At 56.3% G+C, this 27,362-nt stretch overlaps 1 protein-coding gene across 16 annotated transcripts in view; it reads left to right on the top strand.

The window, feature by feature from the left end:
- MAPK8IP3 (mitogen-activated protein kinase 8 interacting protein 3) overlaps positions 1 to 27,362 on the top strand; it is a 63,388-nt gene that overhangs the window by 14,871 nt on the left and 21,155 nt on the right. For 5 of the 16 annotated variants that reach the window (XM_054534505.2, XM_063717471.1, XM_054534508.2 and 2 more), the window contains exons 2-9: positions 3,900 to 4,020; positions 8,087 to 8,157; positions 8,438 to 8,529; positions 16,725 to 16,748; positions 19,090 to 19,234; positions 22,802 to 23,048; positions 24,176 to 24,278; positions 24,528 to 24,646. In XM_054534505.2, coding sequence (XP_054390480.1) covers positions 3,900 to 4,020; positions 8,087 to 8,157; positions 8,438 to 8,529; positions 16,725 to 16,748; positions 19,090 to 19,234; positions 22,802 to 23,048; positions 24,176 to 24,278; positions 24,528 to 24,646 — 922 coding nt within the window. The other 11 variants (XM_054534510.2, XM_054534506.2, XM_054534511.2 and 8 more) reach the window with 11 other exon arrangements.

Genomic DNA, 27,362 nt, shown 5'->3' on the forward strand with positions numbered 1-27,362 from the left:
TTGCAGTGAGCCAAGATAGCGCCACTGCACTCCAGCCTGGGCGCCCGAGTGAGACTTCATCTCTAAATAAATAAATAAATATCCAGGCCGTACTCATGCCTGTAATCCCAACATTTTGGGAGGCCGAGGTGGGCGGATCACCTGAGGTCAGGAGTTTGAGGCCAGCCTGGCCAACATGGTGAAACCCCATCTCTACTAAAAATACAAAGAATTAGCTGGGTGTGGTGGTGGGTGCCTGTAGTCCCAGCTACTTGGGAGGCTGAGGCAGGAGAATTGCTTGGACCCAGGGGGCGGAGGTTGCAGTGAGCTGAGTCGTGTCATTGCACTCCAGCCTGGGCAACAAGAGCAAAACTTTGTCTCAAAAAAAAAAAACAAAACAAGGCCGGGCATGGGGGCTCATGCCTGTAATCCCAGCACTTGGGAAGGCCGAGGCAGGCGGATCACCTAAGGTCAGGAGTTTGAGACCAGCCTGACCAACATGGCAAAACGCCATCTCTACTAAAAATACATTAGCTGGATGTGGTGGCGCATGCCTGTAATCCCAACTACTCGGGAGGCTGAGGCAGGAGAATCGCTTGAACCCGGGAGGCAGAGGTTGCGGTGAGCCGAGATTGTGCCATTGCACTCTATCTCAAAAAAAAAAAAAAAAAAAAAAATCCTTTGCTCATGCCTGTAATCCCAGCACTTTGGAAAGCCAAGGCGGGAGGATTGCTTGAGCCCAGGAGTTTGAGACCAGCCTGGGCAATATAGTGAGATCCTATCTCTACAAAACCTTTTTTTTTTAGAGAGAGGATCTCACTGTCTTCTGGGAGTGCAGTGGTGCCAGCCTCAGGGCTCACTGCAGCCCCGACCTCCTGGGCTCATTGCAGCACTGACCTCCTGGGCTCAGGTGATCCTCCCACCATAGCCTCCCAGCTCTCTGGAACTACAGGCACATGCCATCGTGTCCAGCTAATTGTTTTGTAGAGACGGGATTTCGCTATGTTGCACCTAACTCCCAGAGTCAATCAATCCACTTGCCCGGCCTCCCAAAGTACTGGGATTACAGGCATGAGCCGCCGCTCCGGGCCTATAAAAACTTTGTTTTTCCGTTTTGTTTTGTTTTGTTTTTTCATTTTGTTTTGTTTTGTTTTTTCGTTTTGTTTTTTTTTTTTTTTTTTTTGGAGACTGAGTCTCGCTCTGTCGCCCAGGCTGGAGTGCAGCGGCGGTCTCAGCTCACTACAACCTCCGCCTCCCGGGTTCAAGTGATTCTCCTGCCTCGCCCTCCCGAGTAGCTGGGACTACAGGCACCCACCACCACGCCCAGCTAATTTTTTTTATTTTTAGTAGAAACGGGGTTTCACCGTGTTAGCCAGGATGGTCTCCATCTCCTGACCTCATGATCCGCCCCACCTCGGCCTCCCAGAGTGCTGGGATTACAGGCGTGAGCCACCGCGCCCGGACAACTTTTTGTTAAAAATTCTTATCAGTCAATTAATAGCATGTGTGTGTTCTTTCATATGCTAGTTGTAGCCACAATTAATTCAAAATCACGTATTTTTATTTTTTGTACCACTGCACAAAAATGTCATGCATTTTCTCAGCTGTGGAGTGTTTGTTTTTCTTCCTTTTCCTTAAGTTGCATGTGATGCCCATAACACAGACTCTTCTGCTGCCTCCTGCTCCCTGCCTGCCCCTCCCGCCTCCTCTGTAGTTTTCTGCCCTCTCAGTAACTGCACAGAATGAGTCACCTCTTGGGCAGAGCCCCAGTGGTTTCAACACAAAGACCTTTTTAGAAGCTGCTGCTGTAGGAAGAAGCGTCGAGGGGCCCAGTATCCGGGTGGCAGAGTGGGTAGAGTTATTATAGGGAACACAGCTGTGGCCACTACCCATTAATCTTCCAGATCCCAAAAGATGAAATCCACCGCCCAGTTTATATTCCCATCTTCTGAGAAACTCTTTTGTCTTCAGAACCCAGCTGAGGCTGGGTGCAGTTGCTCAGGCCTATAATCCCAGCACTTTGTGAGGCTGAGGTGGGAGGATCGCTTGAGCCCAGGAGTTTGAGACCAACCTGGGAACCATAGCAAGACCCCATCTAAAAAAAAAAAAAATTTTTTTTTTTTTTTTGAGATGGAGTCTTGCTCTGTCGCCCATGCTGGAGTGCAGTGGCACTATCTTGGCTCACTGCAAGCTCCGCCTCCTGGGTTCACGCCATTCTGCCTCAGCCTCCCAAGTAGCTGGGACTACATGCGCCCGCCACCACGCCTGGCTAATTTTTTGTATTTTTAGTAGAGACGGGGTTTCACCGTGTTAGCCAGGATGGACTCGATCTCCTGACCTCGTGATCCGCCTGCCTCGGCCTCCCAAAGTGCTGAGATTACAGGCGTGAGCCACCATGCCTGGCCAATTTTTTTTTTTTTTTTTTTTGAGATGGAGTCTTGCTCTGTCTGCCAGGCTGGAGTACAGTGGGGTGATCTGGGCTCACTGCAGTCTCCACCTCCCAGGTTCAAGCGATTCTCCTGCCTCAGCCTCCCAAGTAGCTGAGATTATAGGTGTGTGCCACCACACCTGGCTAATTTTTGTATTTTTTAGTAGAAACAGGGTTTCACCATGTTTGGTAAGGCTGGTCTCGAACTCCTGACCTCACATGATCCATCTGCCTCGGCCTCCCAAAGTTCTGGGATGAGGCAGGAGAATTGCTTGAACCTGGGAGGCGGAGGTTGCAGTGTATTTTTTAGTAGAAACAGGGTTTTACCATGTTGGTCAGGCTGGTCTCAAACACTCACTCAGGCTGGTGGCTCACAGCCCGGCCTCTACAAAAAATTTTTAAAAATTAGCCAGGCATGGTGACACATGCCTGTGGTCCCAGCTACTCAGGAGGTGGAGGCAGGAGGATCATGTGAGCCCAGGTGCTCAAGGCTGCCGTGAGTTGTGATCGCACCACTGCAGTCCAGCCTCAGAGACAGAGCGAGACTCTGTCTTAAAAAAAAAAAAAAAAAAAAAAAAAAAAAGCGCAGTTAATATTTATACTTCTTCCAATGAAATTTCTTGATAATATTCCCCAGTTTTCTACTCTGTAAAAACGAGGTGTTAACAGCTCCCTCTCTGGGCTGCTGTAGGAACTACACTTATGGCATCGATGCCTGGCCACACCTGGGGCCTCACTGGCCTCTCTGCTCCTCAGACCTTTTATGAGCTGCTTTTATTTTGCAAAATGTTTTCTTTTCACTTGGTTTGATAATAATTTTGTCGTGAAACTTACCACATAAGTTTAAGATTCCAAACCTAGACCAATCCCCCTGCCTTTTTTATTTAAGGACTAGGAATAAGACTGTGTTGCTGGTTATCCCAGTAACGATGGTGTCCTGAGCTGAGCTGCAACTGAGATGCAGAAAAGTAGGCTCAACCTTGTTCTTAGGCGTGGAGTTGAGAGGAGTCAGATGACTCCACTGCAAACAGGACTGGCTGCATGCTCATGGATCCCAGTGTAAAAATGGAAACACAGGGCTCTATGTTCAAAAATTAGCAACATTTCAAGATGGCAGCAGCCAAGCCAAGCATGGGGCCTTCTGAGTGCAGGGCCCCTCATTGCTGCCCGAGTCTCATGCAGCCACTAAGGCAGCCATAATTGGAAACAACAGGCTCACTTCACAGCAAATCCTCCCGGGAGAGGAGGGTGCAATCATGCAGTCCTGGAGGGCTCTCCCGCCCTGCCCTCAGGGCTCCTCACTGTGCCTGAGGAGGGTGGTGGCCACAGCCACGCGGCGGGAAGCCCCCATTCCGGCCTGGCCACGGGCCAGCTTGTGGCCTTGGGGACATCTTTGGCCCCTGGGCCCTCAAAGCCTGCGGCCCTTCAAGTGAAAGGTGGCTGCTCCACACTCACTCATGATGACTGCTCTTTCCCTCCCTTCCATGCACAGAAATTCATTGAGTTTGAAGATGCTCTGGAACAAGAGAAGAAAGAGCTGCAAATCCAGGTGGAACACTACGAGTTCCAGACGCGCCAGCTGGAGCTGAAGGCCAAGAACTATGCTGATCAGAGTAAGTGGCTGGCGAGAGCCTGGAGGCGCACTTGATGGGCGCTGCCCTGGGACGGCTCTGGTTGGGGTGGACATGGAGCGCCTTCCACACAAGGGGACGAGAGGAAGCCCAGTGGGAGCCTCAGCCATGTATTCCAACTCTGCACTGCTGCCTGTTTCTGTAATGGGCCCCAAATTGTATGTGGAAATAAGTAAATCAGGCCACTGTGGCCCCACAGCACTTTTGCTTCAGAGTGAATTTTGACCCCCAGATCACAAGTCTGTGGTCCTGAAGGTCCTTCCTGAACCTTTTGAAAAGAGCTCCTGCAGCCCCTGGGGTCCCCACCTCTTCACACTGCTGAGGAGTGATGGCTCCTTCTCAGGCAGGAGGGTGGGCTGCTGGTATAGCCCCACTGAAGTGACAGCACCTAGGTGGGGGGCACAGCTGATCAGGGTGTCTGTCCCCTGCAAGGCCAAGTGGCAAAAGGGGTTTTTTATTATTATTATTATTATTATTATAAGAACAATTGGTTTACTTACCTTTAAAAGTCTTTGCTTAAACTCTACTGTCAATGTTATAGGCCAGGCATGATGGCATGCGCCTGTGGTCTCAGCTGGGCTGAGGTTGAGACTGCGGTGTGGGCACAGAGAGACCTCTTCTCTTAAAAAAAAAAAAAAAAGGCCGGGCGTGGTGGCTCACACCTGTAATCCCAGCACTTTGGGAGGCCAAGGCGGGCGGATCACCTGAGCTTAGGAGTTTAAAACCAGCCTGGCCAACATGGCGAAACCCCGTCTCTACTAAAAATACAAAAATTAGCCGGGCGTGGTGGCAGCGCCTGTAGTCCCAGCTACTCGGGGGACTGAGGCAGGAAGATCGCTTGAACCCAGGAGGCGGAGGTTGCAGTGAGCCAAGGTCGTGCCACTGCACTCTAGCCCGGGCGACAGAGTGAGACTCCGTCTCAAAAAAAAAAAAGAAAAATTTTAAAAAAGAAGAAGTGATGATTTCCTGTGTAATTTTCCTTTTCTGTAATTAGATGTTTTGTTTGGAGACAGAGTTTCGCTGTTTTTGCCCAGGCTGGAGTGCAATGGTGCGATCTCAGCTCACTGCAACCTCTGCCTCCCGGGTTCAAGTGATTCTCCTGCCTCAGCCTCCCAAGTAGCTGGGACTACAGGTGCACACCACCACACCTGGCTAATTTTTTGTATTTTTAGTAGAGATGGGGTTTCACTGTGTTAGCCAGGATGGTCTCGATCTTCTGACCTCGTGATCCTCCCAAAGTGCTGGGATTACAGGCGTGAGCCACCGCGCCTGGCCCCAGATGTTTTAATGATTGAAACCAATCTGGCTGCGGTTTCCCTAGCTACCTCAACGGCAGATTCCTTCATCTCTGAAAAGTTAAGATCAAATTGGGGAAAGAAACTGTTTTGATATGTTAGACTTACTCCTATTCCCAGCCAAGGCCTAAAGGCTGCTGTGCTGACAATGATCTGCTGACGAGTCTGGGGGCCAGAGGGTGACCACGGTGGCAGCTTCCACACACATGGAAACACGCTGGCATTCACAACGCAAAGCAAACCTAAGGCCCGTGCTGAGCATACCTAGGTAATGCCTTTCCATAATGACAGAGTCTCTCCTGGTCCCTCGGCTTTCAGTACGTTTCATGTGTGAAACATTCTCAGCTCTCTTCTTAGAAGGAGAAAAACATAAGCTCAAATTACAGGCAAGGCTGGGAACAGTGGCTCACACCTATAACTTCCACACTTTGGGAGGCCGAGGTGGGAGGATCCTTTGAGCTCAAGAGTTCAAGACCAGCCTGGGCAACCTGGTGAAACGCCATCTCTACAAAAAATACAAAAATTAGCCAGGCATGGTGGGTCACAGACTTGTGGGCCCAGGTACTCGGGAGGCTGAGGTAGAGGATTGCTCAAACCCAGGAGGCAGAGGCTGCAGTAAGCCTTGATCATGCCACTGCACCCCAGCCTGGGTGACAGAGTGAGACCCTGTCTCAAAAAAAATAAAATCAAATTACAGGCTGAGGCTGTTCACTGGGCCAGCACTAGGAGTTGGAGCCAGATGAGTGCAGAGAGTAGGCCCCAGGCTCCCTCCAGGTGGTGGCTGTACTCTGCCCCAGCGGGAGCTCACAGAGAGGCTGTGAGGCTCTGACCTCACACAGACAGGTAGCCTCTCCTGGGGCCACAGCCGTTGCCGGGGTCAGCACAAGCCTGGGATGGCTGGTTGGCTCCCCCCTCCAGCAGCCAGTTACATGTGTGTAGCGTGCAGTATCTATAACTCGTGTGCTGTGTGCAGTGTCTGTGTGTTGTGTGCTGTGTGCAGCATCTGTGTGTCATGTGCTGTGTGCGGCATCTGTGTGAGTTGTGTGCTGTGTGCTATTTATGAGTGTTGTGTGCCGTGTGTGGCGTCTGAGTTGTGTGCTGTGTGGAGCGTCTGTGTGAGTGTCATGTGCTATGTGCGGCGTCTGAGTTGTGTGCTGTGTGGAGTGTCTGTGAGTGTCGTGTGGTGTGTGGAGCGTCTGTGTCGTGTGCTATGTGTGGCATCTGAGTTGTGTGCTGTGTGCGGCGTCTGAGTGACGTGTGCTGTGTGCGGGTCTGTGTGACTCGTGTGCTGTGTGCAGCGTCTGTGAGTCGTGTGCTGCGTGCAGCGTCTGTGTGAGTGTTGTGTGCTGTGTGCGGCGTCTGTGTGAGTTGTGTGCTTTGTGCAGTGTCTGCGAGCCGTGTGTTATTTACCATGTGTGTTAGTCACATTTGCTGCATGCAGCATCTGTGAGTCACGTGTCAGGTATCATGTCTGTAAGTCTTGTGTTGTGCACGGTGTCTGTACGTCATGTGTCAGGTGCGACGTCTGTAAGTTATGCATGTTGGGTGCTGTGTCTAAGTCATGTGTGTGAGGTGCTGTGTCTAAGTCGTGCGTGTGAGGGGCTGTGTCTGAGTCCTGCGTGTCAGGTGTGATGTCTGTAAGCACCTCAGGCTCCTTAGGGAAGACCAGACTGACTGATGGTGCTGACGCCTATGCTGCTCTTCGGGGTGAGATCCCCGCGCCAGCAGTGCAGCCTCCCTGGGTGCCTGGTAGAGATGCGAGAGCCCAGCGTAGGCAGCCGCGGCCTCCAAGGATGTGCCGGGCCAGTTACCCCCCAGGTCACAGAGCAGGATGGCCAAAGTGAGATGTTGAGCCACATAATCTGTGAAGTCATTTCTAAACAGACACCAGAAAGCCAGGGAGGGCACCACACCGAGGACAGGGCACAAGCTGGTGGAGCATTTTGCCAGCTGAGTCCCGGCCACGCGCTCCCCGGGGCTGTCTCTCACCTCGCCGCGTCAGCCCTCCCCCTTGGTGGGCTGCAGGACAGAGCTGAGGTTTGAACACAGCTGTGGAGGCGGCCATCAGGCCAGGGGCACGCATGCACCACTGGTGGGACATAGAGTGGAGTCCCCTGGCTGCGGCTGCCCGTCGGCCTGTCGTGTTGCTTCTGAGTCTCTTGGGCAGATCACGTCTGGGGCCAGAGGGGCCCGTGTTGGTGTCGTGGGGGGCCTCCCGTTTAAGGGAGACGTGACTGTCAGCCCAGAAGGCACAGAGTCATGATTGGCCTCCCCAGCCCTCGGCGTGTGTGAGGGACCCCGCTGCTTGTTCTGCCAGACACGTCCCTTTGACGTGTCCAGGAGGTTACTCACTTTGAATCCCGCCTCCTCCCACAAGCTTCTTGTGCACCTGTTGCCTGTACCTGGCGTGCCTGGGTTTTGCCTGCATCTCAGAAGCTTGTGGCTGACTTTAGCACAGAGAGCGCCTATGGGTTTCCCCACCCCCATATTTAACTCCCAACAGAGCTGAGTGTTTTCCCATGGCACAGCACACAGCAGCCCCCCAGACGGCTTTAACAGAGCTGAGTGTTCTCCCATGACACAACGCACACAGCAGCCCCCCAGACGGCCTTGCACTTGACAGGCTGCTGCTGGTTGCCCCAGGCCCCAGAGTCAGCCTTGTCCTGGAACCCCCTCCCTCTACGGTTACAACCCAGAGTTCAGGGCCATGGAGAAGCGGTTTGTGCGGCTCAGACAGTGATTGTGTTTTCCAGTTTCCCGGTTGGAGGAGCGGGAGTCGGAGATGAAGAAGGAGTACAACGCCCTGCACCAGCGGCACACAGAGGTGGGCGCCCAGAGGCAAGCGCGGAGACGAGGGTTGGAGACAGGGCCGCGGCCTGACGCCTGCGACTCTTGCGGACCGTGGTTTTCTTCCCTAGCATGTCCCTTTTCTAGCATTTGCTGCCAGGCTTGAAGGCTGTCAGCCCCAGGCTGGTTAGATTCCCCTCCAGGACGCTGTCTTGATTTCTGCCTGCATAGGGCAGCCGGAAAAGCCTCACAGGTTAGAGAGGGGACGGAGAGAGCCCCCCACGGCAACGCTAACGCAGGCATTTCCCTCCTCGCAGATGATACAGACCTACGTGGAGCACATTGAGAGGTCCAAGATGCAGCAGGTCGGAGGAAACAGCCAGACTGAGAGCAGCCTGCCGGGGCGGAGGTATGCGGGGCGCGGGGGGTGGAGGTACGCAGGTGGGGGGTGGAGGTAACGCAGGAGGTACACGGGGCGCGGGGGGTGGAAGTACGCAGGACGCGGCGCGGGCCAGGGTCGTAGTGCTTGTTATGGCCCGCGCTCTGGGCTCAGGACGACAGGGAGCGCTCTGGAGACCAAGGAGGAGGGAGCTGGTTGGAGCGTGGCTGAGCAGGGATGTGGGGGGGCGGCCCTGGGCGACGGGCATGTGTTGAGCCCCTGTGTCCCTTCTGCTTGGTCCACAGTTCAGTCAGGGAGGCCCCGGGCAGCTTGCACACATTTAACCCTTACTATCCACAGATTCTGTGTTTGCAAATGTATCTACTCGCTAAAATATATCTGTGACCTCAGCCGGGCACAGTGACTTATTCCTGTAATCCTAGAACTTTGGGAGGCCAAGGCAAGAGGATTACTTGAGCCCAGGAGTTCAAGCTCAGCTTGGGCAACCAGCAAGATCTTGTATCTACAAAAAAAAAAAAAAAAAAAAAAATTGTTTAAAAATTAGCTAAGCATGGGGTGGCACTTCTAGGACATACTGCTTCAAATAACTGCCTGTAGTCTCAGCTACTCAGGAGGCTGAGAGAGGAGGATAGCTTGAGCCCAGGGGCTGGAGGCTGCAGTGATCTACAGTCGCACCCCTGCACTCCCATCTGGGCAGCAGAATGAGCCCCGTCTCTAAAAAAATAAAAAAAGAAAATCATCTGCTCATGTGAGGTCAAAGAATAAACAACAAAAAAGAGGCTAGTACGGTGGCTCACGCCTGTAATCCCAGCACTTTGGGAGGCCGAGGTGGGTGGATCAGTTGAGGTCAGGAGCTCGAGACTAGCCTGGCCAATGTGGTGAAACCCCGTCTCTATTAAAAATACAAAAATTAGGCTGGGCTCAGTGGCTCACGCCTGTCATTCCAGCACTTTGGGAGGCCGAGGTGGGAAGATCACGAGATCAGGAGATCAAGACCATCCTGGCTAACATGGTGAAACCCCGTCTCTACTAAACACTCCTGTAATCCCAGCACTTTGGAAGGCTGAGGCCGGCAGATCACTTGAGGTCAGGAGTTTGAGACCAGCCTGGCCAACATGGTGAAACCCCGTCTCTACTAAAAATACAAAAATTAGCTGGGTGTGGTGGCACATGCCTGTAGTCCCAGCTACTAGAGAGGCTGAGGCAGGAGAATTGCTTGAACGTGGGAGGCGGAGACTACAGTGAGCCAAGATCACGCCACAGCACTCCAGCCTGGGCGACAGAGTGAGAGTCCATCTCAAAAATAAATACATAAATAAATAATAAATAATAAAAATAACAAAATTAGCCAGTGTGATAGTACATGCCTGTGGTCCCAGCTACTCTAGAGGCTGAGGCAGGAGAATCGCCTGAACCCCGGGGGCGGAGGTAGCAGCGAGCCGAGATCGCGCACTGCACTCTAGCCTGGGTGGTGGAGTGAGAGCCTGTCTCAAAAAAGAAAGAAAGGGAATCAGTACTCAGAGCACTTCACAGTCCTTTGCAGACAAGCACACGGTAGGGAGAAACGGGAGTCCCTGTGCTGGCTCCCCACAGAGGTGGGACAAGGCGATGCTCTGCCCTTCTGTTCACCTCCTAACCAGATGCCTGGAGAGGAGACAGGAGGGCCAGGCAGTGTCACGTGTCACGCATGAGGCCACTTCTAGGGTCAGTTCCAGGGGCTCGAAGCCCAGCTGTGGCACCTGTTAGTGAGGTGGCTAGTCACCCTGTATTTCCAACCTCCTTTAAAATAAAGGAAATAGAACTGACCGGGATGCATTGCTTTGAGGATTTCCTGTTAGTGGGGTGGCCAGCCACCCTATATTTCCAACCTCCTTTTCGTTTTTGTAAAATAAAGGAAATAGAACTGACCGGGATGCATTGCTTTGAGGATTTGAGATCACAATCTTATACGCGTACCTGCATGTGTACATATTTCCCCTAGGGGCAATGGTTTAGTGTTTGAGGGACTTTCTAGAACATACTGCCTCAAATAACTGTGTGGATGAGCCCAGGAGCCTTGGCCAGCCCTTGACTGAGTCTTATTCCTTCCACAGGGTGGGGGTACCAGTGGGTTTCCAGGGCTCGGTGCTGGTTTTCCTCGGAGAGTGAGGGGAGCCTGCCCAGATTGGGTTCCTCTCCGTTTTCTGTGCCCTTTGAGTCAGGAGAAAGCCGGGCTGCAGGCCCCAGGGAGCAGAGCATCAAAGATCTTGCCAGGGTATTGCCAGCTCCAGGGGATCGGCCATGGGAGACCAGAGACGTGACCTGGGCTGGGGAGGTTGGTGCTCTCGTTCTGAGTCTCCAGCAGCGGGGAGGAAGGGCCTGAAGTCAGAAGCTCCCGTCCCACAGAGCTGGGGCAGCTGGAAGGAGGGAAGCCTGTTTCTGCCCCTAAGCCTCCCACAGCCAGGGCTGCGATGGCAAAAGCGTCCCTCACACCCCATCAAGGCCTGGCCAGCTGCGAAAGCTGCTTCGTGCCTGCCTGTTCTGGGGGTTACACCTGCAAACGAGAAGGGTCAGAACGTCCAGCTCTGGGCTTCATGGGTCACGTTCTGGATGATACAGAAGAAGCTGTCAGACTCTGCTTCCGAGTCTCTGGACGTGAGAGCAAACGCACGGTGTGCATGAAGGCCCAGCTGGCCAGGGGGTGCCGTGGAGCCTGCAGCAGCAGGTCCTCAGGCAGTCTTGCTGCTCTCAGCTGGAGCAGGGACCTGCAGCTGTCCTGTGATAAGCACTTGCCCTGAGAACGGGCGGCGCCAGCCATCCGCCCACCCGGAGCACCATGAGAACTACGCCGGGGCGTGTGGATGCCAGCTTGCCCCGAGAACGGGTGGCGCCAGCCATCCGCCCACCTGGAGCACCATGAGAACTACGCCAGGGCGTGTGGATGCCAGCTTGGCAAGCTGTGAAAGCCTTGCAAGTGTTTCCATCGGATCCCAAAGTGGGAGATTCTCATGCGCAGCTCCCGCCTCATGGCACGCACGCTGGGACATCCTCACCTCTGGCTCTCGGCAGTCGGAAGATTATTCCAAGCTAACTGGAATTAAAATCAAACCTGGACCCGGGATCTTTGTGTTGTTTTTCGCGGGGGCTGGGGGCAGAGGCAGGCAGTTTGGCCATCCCCTGGGAGCTGCAGCATTCCAGAACCTTCAGCTGCCTCCCTGCCAGTGCAGCCTCAGAGAGGAGCGCCTCAGAGTCTGTGTCGAAGGGCGCCTGGGCAGCAGGAGCCCAGCAACAGTGTGCCCAGCTCATCCCGAATCCCAGAGGTGTGACATGTGAACTCAGGACGCCGGCCGAGAGCCTAGGTTCCGAGTCGCAGTGATCCCTACCCCAGGCCCACACACAACACCCGAGAGGTCCTGAGAGCCCCAGGGCCACGTGAGCTCAGCCAAGAGCAGAGGCTGCCCCAGCTCCAGAGCCGCCTGACGCTGCCGTCGTCATGGGCCAGGCCAGGCCTACCTGGAAGAGGCGCATGGCTGCGGGGCAAGGAGTACTTCCTCCTGCGTGTTTCTTTCATGGTGTGAGGCAGAAGGTGGCCCAGGAACCTGCTGTCGAGGTGTCCCCGCGGGACCCAGGGACCTGAGCTGAGTCTGGGCTGGGCACTACGCCCGTCCCTTGGCTCGTCCTGGCGCTGAGAGTTCAGTGGGAAGCCCCATGGTGGTGCACCTCGTCCTTGTCAAGGCACCACTGCTGGGGTCCCCTCTGCAGCTCTGCCACGGCTCCTGAAGGCTATGTCAGGGCTGCTGCACTCCCCTCAGGGAACCAGACGGTGCCCTCTGGAAGAAGCCCCTCGATCATTTTGTAAGGGATGGATCTGGGGTGCTCTCTTGTCAGCGCTGCCACAACCAGGTCCTTCTGCCTGACCTGGCCCCAGCCATTCACTTCCTCTGGGCACAAGGACCTTTGGCACCGGCCGTGGGAGCAACGCCAGCAGCAGTGGCTGTGTGGTAGGGGCCTTCCCCAGCCACGGACCCCAGGAGGCCTCCATTTGTGAAACAAGACCCCTGCACCTCTGTAGGAGGGGGAGGGGGTCTCTTATCCAGATTTACGCCAAAGCCTTGGTTGCCATGACTGGATCCAGCCAGAAGGCACCCTGCAGTGGGGTCTGAGCAGCTGCATCACTCTGGCCCCTGGGCCTCCTTGCCAGATCTCCACAGCATGTGAGAAGATGTTGGCCCTGCGGGAAGAAGGCACTGGAGTTGGCGGCCCAGTCTCCCTGAGCATGCTGTGGCCCTGAGAGGAGCGTGCTCCATGGGGTCGACAGGAGGAGCAGGGCTGTGGCTGGGCTACCCCTGCCTCCCTCCCTGGCCTGCGGTGGTGCTGAGCTGCATCACCAGCGCACGGAATTGGTCACGCCTGCTGTTGCAGTGGTGGCATTAAGAGCCACCTCCGGGCTCATGTGTCCCCTGCCTCCCCAGGCCAAGACCCTGGCCGGGAAGGAGACGGTGGGCCTCACGTGCTGTCTGCCACCTGCCTGCAGACGTGGACGCCAGCCACAGCCTTGTGCCTCTGAAGGCATGAGCCGGCTAAAGGAGGAAGGCATGGCCCCCTCCCCTGTCCCAAGTGCTTGCCTTTGTGGGGTCAGGGGTGGTGGGACAGGCCTTGGTGATGTATGCTGCTGCTGGGCAGTTGAGCTGGAAGGAGGCCGTCCCTGCTGGACACCTGCTCTCTCTTCTCTGGTGTGGATTCTGTCCTGCCACAACCTTTGGTCCCTTGGGGGACACATATTTGAGTCAGTCCCATCTGCTCAGCCAAAACCCCTTGACTCACCATGAAGGCGCCGTCCATCCTCAGCGCTGGGCGCCCTCCCTCCTGACCCAGACGGACATTTTCCTTCACGCCTGGCGTGGCTTAGTGAGTGTGTGTCTGGAATGCAGTCGGTGTGAGTGCAAACGCCAGGCAGTGTTCTCGGGCCACTGCTGCGGAGTGTGTGTGTGTCTGTGTGGCCGCGTGTGTGCCGTCACCACGTGCCACGTGTACACACATGGCAGGCGCTGTCTTGAGACATTCGCACAGTGCACGGCACTGGGGACACGTGGCACTGGCTGAACTGCCACACAGCCCCGTTCCAGGGCCTCTTGTCAAAGCCAAGAGGGCTCGTATGTCGCGTGTCTGTCCCTCATGGGTGCCTGTGTGTGGCTTCTGTCTTTCTCATCGGGGTACGGCCGCCCCGCGTGTCTCACATCACCACATGCTGACCGTCCGTGTGAGCCTCCATGTGACCATCCGTGTGAGCGTCCGTGTGAGCATGTGACCATCTCTGTGAGTGTGTGACAGTCCATGTGACCGTCCATGTGTCCGTGTGTGTCCTTGTGAGTGTCCGTGTGAGTGAGCGTCCATGTGAGCATGTGAGCGTCCGTGTGAGCATCCGTGTGACCGTCCGTGTGAGCATCCGTGTGACCGTCCGTGTGACCGTCCGTGTGAGCGTGTGACCATCCGTGTGAGCATCCGTGTGACCATCCGTGTGACCGTCCATGTGAGAGTGTGACCGTCTGTGTGACCGTCCGTGTGAGTGTGTGACCATCCGTGTGAGCATGCATGTGACCGTCTGTGTGAGCGTCCGTGTGAGCATCCGTGTGAGCGTCCGTGTGAGCGTGTGACCGTCCGTGTGAGCATCCGTGTGACCGTCCGTGTGACCGTCTGTGTTAGCGTCCGTGTGAGTGTGTGACCATCCATGTGAGCATCCGTGTGACCGTCTGTGTGAGCATCCATGTGACCATCCGAGTGAGCGTCCGTGTGACCGTCCGTGTGACCGTGTGACCATCCGTGTGAGCATCCGTGTGACCGTCCATGTGAGCGTCCGTGTGACCGTCCCTGTGACCGTCCATGTGAGCATCCGTGTGAGCATCCGTGTGACCGTCCATGTGAGCGTCCGTGTGAGTGTGTGACCGTCTGTGTGAGCATCCGTGTGACCATCCGTGTGAGAGTGTGACCATCCATGTGAGCATCCGTGTGACCGTCCGAGTGACCGTCCATGTGAGCATCCGTATGACCGTGTGAGCATCCGTGTGACTGTCCATGTGAGCATCCATGTGACCGTCCGTGTGACCGTCCATGTGAGCATCCGTGTGAGTGTCCGTGTGAGCGTCTGTGTGACCATCCATGTGAGCGTCCGTGTGAGTGTGTGACCGTCTGTGTGAGCATCCGTGTGACCATCCATGTGAGGGTATGACCATCCATGTGAGCATCCGTGTGACCATCCGTGTGAGCATCCGTGTGACCGTCCGTGTGAGCATCCTTGTGAGCATCCGTGTGAGCATCCGTGTGACCGTCCGAGCATCCATGTGAGCGTCTGTGTGACCGTCCGTGTGAGCATCCGTGTGACCGTCTGTGTGAGCATCCGTGTGACCATCCCTTGTGAGCATCCGTGTGACCGTCTGCGTGAGCAACCATGTGACCATCCATGTGAGCGTCCGTGTGACCGTCCGTGTGAGAGTGTGACCATCCACGTGAGCATCCGTGTGAGCATCCGTGTGACTGTCTGAGCATCCGTGTGAGCATCCGTGTGACCGTCCATGTGAGCATCCGTGTGACCGTCCATGTGAGCATCCGTGTGAGCATCCGTGTGACCGTATGAGCATCCGTGTGACCGTCTGTGTGAGCATCCATGTAACCATCCCTTGTGAGCATCTGTGTGACCGTCCCTGTGACCGTCCGTGTGAGCGTCCATGTGACCGTCCGTGTGAGCGTCCACGTGACCGTCCGTGTGAGCTCCCGTGTAACCGTCCATGTGAGAGTGTGACGTCCATGTGAGCATCTGTGTGACCGTCCGTGTGAGCATCTGTGTGACCGTCCGTGTGAGCATCCGTGTGACCGTCCGTATGACTGTCCGTGTGAGCATCTGTGTGATCGTCCGTGTGACCGTCCATGTGAGCATGTGACCGTCCGTGTGAGCATCTGTGTGACCGTCCCTGTGACCATCCGTGTGAGCATCCGTGTGACCATCCGAGCGTCCATGTGAGCGTCCGTGTGACTGTCCATGTGACCGTCTGAGAGTGTGACGTCATGTGAGCATCCGTGTGAGCATCTGTGTGAGCATCCATGTGACCATCCGTGTGACCGTCTGTGTGAGCATCCATGTGATCGTCCATGTGAGCGTGTGACCGTCCATGTGATCATCCGTGTTACCATCCCTGTGAGTGTGAGCGTCCGTGTGAGCATCCATGTGACTGTCCATGTGAGAGTGTGACCGTCCATGTCAGCATCCATGTGACCATCCATGTGAGCCTCCATGACTGTCTGTGTGAGCATCCGTGTGACCGTCCATGTGAGCGTCCGTGTGACCATCCATGTGAGAGTGTGACGTCCATGTGAGCATCTGTGTGAGCATCCATGTGACCGTCCGTGTGAGCATCCGTGTGATCGTCCGTGTGAGCATCCGTGTGACCATCTGTGTGAGCATCCGTGTGACCGTCCGTGTGAGCATCTGTGTTACCGTCCGTGTGAGCGTCCGTGTGACCGTGTGAGTGTCCGTGTGACCATCCATGTGAGCATGTGACCGTCCATGTGAGCATCTGTGTGACTGTCCATGTGAGAGTGACCGTCCATGTGAGCATCCGTGTAACCGTCCATGTGAGCATCCATGTGACCATCCGTGTGAGCATCCGTGACTGTCCATGTGAGCGTCCGTGTGACCATCCGTGTGAGCATCCGTGTGACCGTCCGTGTGAGCATCTGTGTGACCGTCCATGTGAGCATCTGTGTGACCATTCATGTGAGCATGTGACCATCCGTGTGAGCGTCCGCATAACCGTGTGAGCGTGTGACCATCCGTGTGACCGTGTGAGCGTCCTTGTGAGCATCCGTTTGAGCGTGTGACCGTCCGTGTGACCGTCCGTGTGAGCGTGTGATCGTCCATGTGAGCGTGTGTGCACGCTGCTGCCCACGCCCTCTAACACCTGTCTCCTTATCATCACATGCTGACCGTCCGTGTGAGCATCTGTGTGACAGTCCGTGTGAGCGTGTGGCCTTCCATGTGAGCGTGTGCACACGCTGTGGCCCACGCCCTCTAACGCCTGTGTCCTTGTCTCGCCCTCTGTGCCATCACCACATGCTGACCATCCGTGTGGCGTGTGCGCACGCTGCTGCCCACGCTCTCTAACGCCTGTCTCCTTGTCTCACCCTCTGTGCTGTTGCTGCCGTGTGCTGCCGTGTCTGTCGCTGCCCTGCAGTCCTCGTCAGTCGTGGAGGAAAAGGTAAAACCCATGAGGTGTGTCCACTGTGGTGCTGGGGGCCGACCAGCAGGCACATTAGGGCATCAGTTACCAGCCCAAGACGGCTGCTTGGTCTGCTGTGAGGTGTTTCCTGTGGCAGATGTGAGAGGTAGGAAGGGCCGTCTGGCCACGTTCATGAGACTGACACTGAGAAGGTGGCGACCGCCGGGTCCCCTGCACAGTCACGAAGCTGGGCAGCGCCGTCCAGGTCGCCCACACTCTGCCCTCGCTCCACAAGCACCGCCTTGGTCACAGACGAAGGCACGGCGCTGACTCCTGCTAAGGAGGGATGTGCCTCAGGTGGGGCTGGTGCTGACTCTGGGGGCGACGGGCCAAGGAAGGGCCCCTCTCTGCATCAGTCGGACCTGGACTCGTAGCCCAGCTCCCTCACTCACCAGCCTGTGTCAGAGCCGGTGACACACCCATGACCCCCAAGGGCAGCGTGACCCCCGAGGGTGGTGTGACCCCTGGGAGTGGTGGTCTCTGAACTAGGGAGCATCTGCATCCCCTGAGAGAGCTGCGAGGACAAATTGGGAGGACGGGGTCAGTCGGCAAACGCTCACGAGCCTGAGGCCAGGGTCTGGGGGCCGGTGGGGAGGAGCAAAGGAAAGAGTGAAGGCAGCTCTTGATCCTGGGTGATTTCCGTCGGAGGTGGTAGCCTGGCTGAGCCGCGCCCCAGCATGGAGCTGTGTGGGTGGGAGAGCCGTACGTGCATTCCCTTGGCCTCCTGGGATACCAGAGGCCCCTCTGTCCCTGCTGTCCCCTGTAGCATATGGTGACAGCCGGGACCGCATTGGCTTCGGTCTAGGGACTGAGACGTGTCTGATGGCGTCAGAACTGGGCCTCAGGAGAGGTGCTCCCTGCACCAGCGTTGGGAGCCCAGTGGAAGTGGGGCCAGGAGGCCCCTGGTGCAGATAGGGTGGTTGAGGCCCAGCCTCCCACTTGGATCATGCTCCCTGGGCCTGGTGGCTGGCTGCCTTCACGGTGGCCAGGGAACCTCATGGCTGTTGTCAGAACAGCTTGAGTGCCATGAACCAGCAGCCAAGCTGGCACAGCCCAGTCCTAGCCGGCTCTGGTTCCCTCGTGCTACAGGATACGGTGTTGTCCTGAATGTAACAGAGCAAGCGGCCAGTCCCCAGAGCTGTATGCACCCCACAAAGACCCCTTCCCAGGGTCATTCTTCATAGCTCTCCACCCAGGTAGCGGAGCTCCTGGTCAGCGGCGGCTGCTGCTCTCCCCCGTCGCCGTCTGCATCCTCCAAGAATGGCCAGAGCGGGTTCCTTGGACCCCTGAGGAAGCTCCCTTCCCTCCTACAGTCTCAGGGCTGAGATGTAAGCGGCAGAGGCTGTGGTGCAAGCAGTCTCTTAATTCTTGTCCTGAATAGCCCTGAGCATTGTGGGCTCCAGCATCTGACCGCATGGCCTGCCCCCGAGACCTAAGGAGGTGAGGAGCCAGCCTGGCCTCTGGGACCTCTGGGCTGTTGACTGGAAACCTCCCGCGGAGGAGGATGTGAAGGGAGACCTTGGGCTCCGTCCCTGCTCTTGCTTACGGCCCACAGGAGGTCATCCCTAGGGACTGAGCCCACAGCAAGGGGCACTGAGCCCACAGCAGGGGGCACTGAGCACTGTCCTGACAGCTCCAGCTCTCAGGTGCTCCCACTCTCTTGCCAGGCTGTCAGAGGCCAGGCTGTCTCAGGGTCCGTCTTCAGGTTCAGGGCTCCCGGACAGCAGAGAGGATGCATGGGGAGGGAGAAGATGCCCCTTAGGCTCAGGCTCCGGCTCCAGCTCCAGCAGATGTGACAGGGTCACTTCTTACTCTGGATGTGTTGTGTTCAGATATTTTGCAGTGAGGCAGCCTCATGAACAGGAGCAATGAGGATGGGCAGGAGGGGCCAAGGAACAAGGCACAGGGGCAGGAAGGCTGGATTCCCTCTGCTGGCGCCAGGGCAACAGGCAGGGCTGGCAGTAACACCACAGGGAGGCAGGGCTGGACACACATAAGACCATGGGCCTAAAAGGCATTGCTCACAGTGGCCTTGCAGCGCTGACCGTGATGCTGAGTCCCGTGGCTGGCTCTGCTGTGGGGCATCTAAGCACACCCGGCTTGTGTCTGTTTAAAATTGAACTTAATAAAAATGAGAAACTGCAGCATCATGGGAGGGGAAGCGCCATGTAGGATCGTAACTGAATAGATGCTCGAGCTGGGCTGCGGGCTGGCGTGGAGCGGCCCCATCACTCGAGGTCTGCTTGCCCTGGGAGGGCTTGGGAAATCTTCACGGCCACCCTCTAACCATCGCTTCCTCTCCTCTCGCCCCTCATTTCAGCAGGAAGGAGCGCCCCACCTCCCTGAACGTGTTCCCCCTGGCTGACGGCACGGTACGTGCACAGATCGGGGGCAAGCTCGTGCCTGCGGGGGACCACTGGCACCTGAGTGACCTCGGCCAGCTGCAGTCCAGCTCCAGCTACCAGGTTTTGTAGCCGTGCTGTGGAGTGAGAGGCTCCTCCCTGTTGCTGGTGTTCCCCGTTCACTGGGGCGGGAACCTCGTCTGCAGGCAGCTCCTTCGCGGCTCTCTGGGCCACTCGCCCTCTCCCTTTGTGTGTGGCAGGATGGAGAAAGCCAGCCAGGGTATCAGGGGCTTGCGCTGCCCAGCAGGCCCTGTGTGGCTGTGGCTGCTCCACGCGGCCTCGCGTTGGCACCTGCTAGTACAGGCTAGACCTCCCTGCCCTTGGATAGACCGCTCTGTAGCCAGGGGTGTACAGTGCCTGTCAGGGTTGAGCTTAGTGATCCTCTCTCAAACCACACCCCCACGTAAAGCCTCACACTCACCCGGGCTCCAGCCAGACACATCCTGCCCTTGAGAGCCGCGCCTCTGCTCTCAGAGGAACGTCAGTGTCTAGAGTGTGGGGTTTGCCCTCCGCTGGCAGAAAGGTGAGGAGAAAGCTCCTCTTCTCTGGGCCCCTCCCTGCCTGTCCCTGGTAATGCCTCCTGGGTCCTGAGTTTGAGAAAGCAGAGCCTCGCCCCAGCAGGTACTCACAGCCAGAGTGCGGGGGCCCTAGCAGGTACTCACAGCCAGAGCGCGGGGGCCCCAACAGGTTCTCACAGCCAGCCAGTGAGTGCACCTCAGAGCGCGGGGGCCCAGAGCCAGGCCACTCCTTTAGGGCCCCAGGTCGCTTGCTGCCGGTTTTGGCCTGTGAGCTCACTGGCCTCAGTGCCAGGTAAGGACAGCCACCTTCCTGGGAAGAGGAGGTGACCCTGGGTCTGGTGGATTTCCCACAGGGGCCGTCGGAGGATGTCCACAGAGGCAGAGCCCTTGGGGCCTGTGGGCTGGGTTGGGCTGGTGGATGTGGGGTCTGGGACTTCTCCAGGAGCTTACTTCCTGCTGCACACTTTGCCGACTGTCCTGCCACCTCTGAGTGTCCATTGGGCCTGTGGGGGCTGCTGCAGGCTCCTGCTCCGTCAGCCCACCTGCTGCTGCGCTGCTGTGGGAGCGAGCTCCCCCGTGGCATCTGGGACGCTCTCCTGTCCTCTCCGTGCTCAGGGCTGGAGAGAGGGCGGCGGGGCTGCAGGCTCCCCTGGCCTTCTGGGCCCAGCCCTGCCACTTGGGCCCACCTCCTCTCACTCTCTCTGGCTCACACTCCCCGGGCCTGGAGCTGGGACCTGCCCATAGGCATCTGAAGACATGTCAGCCTCAGCCAGGGGGAGCCCTTGCTTGACGCTCTCTGGCCTCCGGGCTGCCTCTCGCGCCCGCTCTGGGCCCGCTCTTCTTCTCATGATGTCTTTCCTTTCACCTCCTGCGTTGTCTGACATCGTCTCTCTTTTCATAAATTGTAGCGTTTTATGTTTTCGTTCATAGGTGTGTTTTATTTGATTTTTCTTTATTTTAAATTATTACATTTAAGTTCTTTTTATTTTATGCTCTAGGTTTTGAAGTTTTTCTAATTTCTTAATTTTTTTGTTGTTTTTTGTTTTGTTTTGTTTTTGTTTTTATGTACTGTATTTTCAGTGTTTTAACCAAACAGTTGTGGCTACTCATGGTGAGGAATGACCGCTAAGAGTTTGGGTTCTTTCAATGCATTTGGAGGTCACTGCTACACGTTGATGTTTAGGAGGTTGAGAGGTTTGCCTTTAGGTAAGTTGTGGCCAGGGGGAGTGTCCCATGGGTAAGTGGTGGCCCCATAGGGTGACAGAGAGCTAGGGGAGGCGCAGTCAGACTGCAGAATTCCCCACAGCCTCCAGGAGGGCCAGGAGTAGGCCGGGGACCCAGAAGCGTTTGTCTGATGTGCACAGCTACACCCTGCCTGGCCACATGGGGTTCCCTGTTTTCTCTCTGCCGGGTGGTGGCAGAGTCGGTGGGACACCAGGTGCCTGTGATGCATTGGGTAGACAGGTTCTTTGAGAGCGTCAGCGCAGACTCTTGCATGAGCGGTACTCGCTTCCTCCAGCGTGGGTAGTGACATGAAGAGCAAGAGTTTTCCTCTCAAACTGGGCATAGCTGCAGAGCCACAGCCTGTCTCAGACATTTCTACAAAGGCACTCCGGGAGGCGGGCTGCGCCCGTGTAGGGCTCTCCCTAGGCACCACTCACCTTTTGGGGCTGGACATGCGTGGCCCTGGGCCGCTGGGACGCGGTGGGTGTGGAGCAGCATCCCTGGCTTCCACCCACGAATGCCAGGAGCACTCCCTTCGTTTGTGACCACAAAAATGTCTCTGGACTTTGCAAGCATCCCCTCGGGGCAGTCAGCCCAACTGAGAATGGCTACTATAGAGGAAGGTGTGTCATTTTGAGATTCCTTCTAGAGAAACTTAGGAGCCTGGTAGATGAAGCAGAAATCTGTCCTCTGAGCGAGTGGCCGTGTCTGGTACTGAGAGGCCCTGTGCCCTGAGCCTGGCGGTGACCAGAGAGGCTGGGCAGAGGCAGAGGTCAGAACTGGCCATGACTTCTGGAAGTCCTGTCTGCCCTGGGCACTTAAAGGCCAGTATAAGTCAGCTATGGAGAGGGCTGGATACCCCCTCGACAGCTCCTCCCTGGGTGAGATCCTTAGCATTAGAGTCCCCCACGGTGCGCCCTCTGAGAGACCACGGGACCCCCCCAGTGGCTGCCTGGGACAGGCACAGGAGCTACCTGGGTGCCTCTGAGGCCTTGCCCTTTCCTACACCTCAAGGAGGGCCAGGGGCCACGGGCAGGCTCTGCTACAGGGGGTGATCAGGTCAGCTAAGAGGAGAACGTTTGGGGCTCTTTTTCTCGGGCTGGTTCAGTATCTTCGTTAGGAAAGACCATCGGAAAGAATGTTTGTTTCGCGTTCCATATTAGTCACATAGAATGTGCTCCTCCCTAGTGAGCTTCCTGAGGTAGACAGCTGGTTGCAGTTTCTCATAATCTGGGCTGCCCCCACCCTCCAGAATATCTTGGTGGCGTCCCATTCTGTGAGAAGGGGATTGTGGTTTCTTTGCTCTTGCACTGGTGTTCAGGGCTGAGCTCTGGTCCAGTCAAGCCGCAGGGTCAGCACCTTCTGGTCACTCCCTGGCCCTGACCTGAGCCCAGGGAGGAACGTGGGGCAGGCGCAGGTGGGCCCAGCCTCAAGCTCTTCAGCACAGTGATGGTGACGGGGCAGCGGTGGCGGAACAGCCAGCCCTTCTTGGGTCCCCAGTCAGAGCCCTCTGCCCTACCTGGGCTGGACTTGTTTCTGAACAGCCACAAGCTACAGGGGGCCGCCGCTGTGTCGCCGGCGAGGCGCTGGCCCATTACAAGCAATTGTCTGGGGAGGGCGCCAGTTGAGAGCCCCGTTCCAAGCCATTTCAGGAGGGTGGCACTGCTTCTGAGGAGCCAGAGTCAGCGGCCGGATGAGCAGAGCCACTCAGGAGTGGTGAGGCCCGGAAGGGTTAGCCCGGCGGGCGGCAGAGGAGCTCTGGCCCGCAAGGTGTTGAGCGAGGCAAAGTGCAAGGCATTGGTGTGCGGTTCCTCAGGCAGCCATGCCGGAGCCGCAGGCCAGGGACCTGCAGTGACTCGCTCTCCCTCCTCCCTGTGTTTGGCCTTAGTGTCCACAGGATGAAATGTCTGAGTCAGGCCAGTCCTCGGCGGCCGCAACACCCAGCACCACAGGCACCAAGTCCAACACGCCCACATCCTCCGTGCCCTCAGCCGCCGTCACTCCCCTCAACGAGAGCCTGCAGCCCCTGGGGGACTATGGCGTGGGCTCCAAGAACAGCAAGCGTGCCCGGGAGAAGCGCGACAGCCGCAACATGGAAGTCCAGGTCACCCAGGAGATGCGCAACGTCAGTATAGGTGGGTGCCCACCTCCGGGGCTCTGGGCTCCCTCGGGCAGGAGGCAGGACTTGGTTTGGGTGGATGTGAAACTAATGTGCCAGGCGGGCAGTGCAGGCAGCAGAGACGTGTTCCTCACAGCTCGGAGGCTGGGGTCCAAGATCAAGGCGCTGGCAGGGTGGGTTCCTCCTGCGGCCACTCCTTGGCTTGTAGACACCACCTTCTCCCTGTGTCCTCAATGGTCATCCCCTGGGTGTGTCTGTGTCCTCATCTCCAACTCCTACGAGGACATAGCCCCATTGGATTAGAGCCACAACGTGACCTCATTTTACCATAATCACCTCTTGAAAGGCCCAGCCTCCAAATACAGTCATGCTAGGGGGTATCTATTAACATATGGATTTAGGGAGACATAACTAAGGCTGGGCCTGCATCCCCCCATGGCACACAGCCCCACTAACTAGTAACCTGTGTTGCCCCACAGCACACAGCCCCACTAACTAGTAGCCTACGTCACCCCACGGCACACAGCCCCACTAACCAGTAACCCGTGTCACCCAACAACACACAGCCCCACTAACCAGTAACCTGCGTCACCCCACGGCACACAGCCCCACTAACCAGTAACCTGCGTCACCCGACAAGACACAACCCCACTAACCAGTAACCTGCGTCACCCGACAACACACAGCCCCACTAACCAGTAACCTGCGTCGCCCCACAGCACACAGCCCCACTAACCAGTAACCTGCGTTGCCCCACGGCACACAGCCCCACTAACCGGTAACCTGCGTTGCCCCACAGCACGCAGGCCAGTGAGGGAAAGAGAAGAGGGGAATGAGGGCCGAGAGGAGGTCCAGCCACTGGCTTGCTTGGACGCGGGATCTCTGGGGACTGGGCTTACTGCTGACACTCCCATGCAGAGAGGCTGCTGCAACCCACCCCACTCCAGGCCCCGCCTCAGACACCCACTGTGCTGGGGTTCGACCTCTGCCCAGCCAGGCTGGGAAGAGCCGTTTTCTGATCATCCCCACCTAGCAGGTGGTCCAGCTCCAGCCCACCAGACTCAGGTTCTGGGGGCAGCCATGAGCAGGGCAGAGGCTGCCAGACCCTCTCCTGACCTCAGGTGCCCCTGTGCTCTCCCCTAGGCATGGGCAGCAGTGACGAGTGGTCTGATGTTCAAGACATTATTGACTCCACGCCAGAGCTGGACATGTGTCCAGAGACCCGCCTGGACCGCACAGGAAGCAGGTACTGGCTCAGCCCAGGCCCTGTGGTCCTGGGGGCTCAGTATTTATCCAAGTCGGTGTCTTTGGTGAAGGCTTCCTCTGCCACCACTGGGAGAACCATCAAGGCTGTGGCCTACTGCCTCCATCCATGACTGGCCTTCAGGGCAGTGTGGGCATTGAATGGTGGGAGGTGTTGGAAGAGTCTGCAGATGCAGCCACTCCGGGCTGCCCACTGACTCTGCTCTCTCCCCCGACCTATGCATCCCAACAGCCCAACCCAGGGCATCGTGAACAAAGCTTTCGGCATCAACACTGACTCCTTGTACCACGAGCTGTCGACGGCAGGGTCTGAGGTCATCGGGGATGTGGACGAAGGGGCCGACCTCCTAGGTAAGCGCAAGCCTTCCCCAACCCCGCCGTGCCTGCACAATGCTGGGGCTTTCTGCTGTTGGTTTTGTTTGTAATGAAAGGAAAGTCCTCTGTCAGCTGTGAGCTAGGAACCCTTTTTTTCCAGCTTTATTGAGTTATGTTTCACATGGAATTGTCCCTCCATCTCCACAAGGGATTGGTTTCTGGACTGCCCCAAGGATGCCAAAATCTGAGACTTCTCAAGTCCCTGCTCTGAAGTGGTGTAGTGTTTGCACCCTCCCGTGTACTCTAAATCACCTCTAGGTTATGTTGTAGATGCTGTGTAAGTAGTTGCTGTTACGGTGTGTCGTTTAGGGAATAATGACAGGAAAAAAGTGTACACTTCAGTACAGATGCGGCCACCACAGGCCTGTACATTTTCCATGAGGCTGGTTGAATCCACAGATGCGGAACTCGTAGGTATCGAGGGTTGACTGTATCATAAAATTCACCCCCTTCGAGTGCACGGTTCAGTGGTTTATAGCATACTCACAGGTGGTGCAGCCACCCACACTATCTCAGTTTAGAATGTTCTGCCATCCCTAAAAGAAATCCATGCCTGTTAGCCTCGCCCCATCTTCTGCACACACCCTCAGGGCTGTCGACTCTCCAGGAGGTTGGGAGGGTGCCCGCTTCTCTGCTCTGTGCCTGTTAGCCTTGCCACACGCCCTAGGACCATTGACTTTGGAGGAGGTTGGCAGGGTGCCCACTTGCCCACTCCTCCGCAGACAGCCCTGGCTTCACCTCGGCGCCACAGGTCTACACCGGACCCTCTGTGCCTAGGTCTGTGGCGGCTGCAAACATCAGGACCTGCTTCCTGTCAGCACGTGGAGTCTCCTGTGCTCATGGTGTCTGCTGGCAGCTGAGCACTGGCCATGTGGCTCTGAGCCCCAGGCTTTCAGGCATGGCAGGCAGGCAGTAGGACAGCCCAGTCTGTCCCCTTGCACGTGTCAGGGTCCGAGCCTTTCGCCATGGCCTTGCTTCCCCCAGCCCACGGGGTGAGAAGCTCCTGGATCCCAGGCTGCCTCCTGGTGTACTCCTGAGCTGACTGTCTTATCCGGGGCAGGGGGACCTCCAGGGAGCAGAGTAATGTGGGGTGCTGAGCACCAGCAGGGCCTCACCCTGACAGGGAGGCCTGTCTCAGCCTGGCTTGAGTCAGAAAGTGCCCCAATAGAGGCCATATTTACCATCTTAACCGAGTTGAAGTGTTCAGTTCAGCAGTGTTGGACACACTATACTCGATGGTGAAAGATGGAATGCTCCCCTGCGATCAGGAAGGCGGTGAGGGTGCGCTTTGGTGCTGTGAATTTTCTATGGAACTTTTCTCATGTGTTGCAAAAATATATATAAAAAATCCAAAGGAGATTAATCTTCAGAAAAATTCTGCTAAATAGGGGTAATCTCTTTTAATATTTTGATATCCTTCCACTCTACATAATTCAGATAATGTTTATTTATTTATTTATTTACTTCTGAGACAAAGTCTCGCTCTGTCCCCCAGGCTGGAATGCAGTGGCACGATCTTGGCTCACTGCAACCTCCGCCTCCCAGGTTCAAGCAATTCTCAGGTCTCTACCTCCCAAGTAGCTGGAATTAGAGGCATGCGCCACCACGCCCGGCTAATTTTTGTATTTTTAGTACAGATGGGGTTTCACGATATTTGCCAGGCTGGTCTTGAACTCCTGACCTCCGGTGATCCACCCACCTCAGGCTCCCAAAGTACTGGGATTACAGGTGTGAGCCACCATGCCCGGCCGATAATGTATACTTTTTAGCTTTTTTTTTATTTTTTGAAAAAATTATATATGCTTATAATAATATTTAAATAATATCAGCAAATGCCAAGAAGAGAGTAAAAACCAGAGGGAACCTCCCCACCATGCTATGATGATTTTTTTTTTTTTTTGAGACGGAGTCTCACTTTGTGGCCCAGGCTGGAATGCAGTGGTGCGATCTCGGCTCACTGCAACCTCTGCCTTCCCGGGTTGAAGCAATTCTCCTGCCTCAGCCTCCTGAGTAGCTGAGATTACAGGCATGCACCACCATGCCCAGGTAATTTTTGTATTTTTAGTAGAGATGGGGTTTTACAGTGTTGGTCAGGCTGGTTTCGATCTCCTGACCTCATGATCCACCTGCCTCGGCCTCCCAGAGTGCTGGGATTACAGGCGTGAGCCACCGCTCCTGGTCGATTGTTTTAATGTCTTGGTGACACCCTACCAGACACCATGGCCCATGGCCCACAGATGTATGACACATGTGTACGCAGAACACAGTGTCAGGTCGCAGCTGCCCTTCTCATTGTGGGCGGTATCTTATTTCCGTGGGTGGCAGCACTGACGGGCACCGCCACCGTCAGTCCTTACTGCAGCGTCAAGCCATCCTCCTGCCAGTGTCTCCATTTATAGATGAAGAAACTGAGGCCGGGCATGGTGGCTCACGCCTGTAATCCCAGCACTTTGGGAGGCCGAGGCGGGTGGATTGCTTGAGGTCAGGAATTTGAGACCAGCCTGGCCAACATGGTGAAACCCATCTCTACTAAAAATACAAAAAAAAATCAGCTGGGCCTGGTGGCGGGCACCTGTAATCCCAGCTACTCGGGAGGCTGAGGCAGAAGAATCGTTTGAACCCAGGAAGCGGAGATTGCAGTGAGCCGAGATCGCACCATTGCACTCCAGCCTGGGTGACAGGGAAAGGGACT

Source organism: Pongo abelii, chromosome 18, assembly GCF_028885655.2.
Source record: "Pongo abelii isolate AG06213 chromosome 18, NHGRI_mPonAbe1-v2.0_pri, whole genome shotgun sequence".
NCBI classification, from domain to species: domain Eukaryota; kingdom Metazoa; phylum Chordata; class Mammalia; order Primates; family Hominidae; genus Pongo; species Pongo abelii.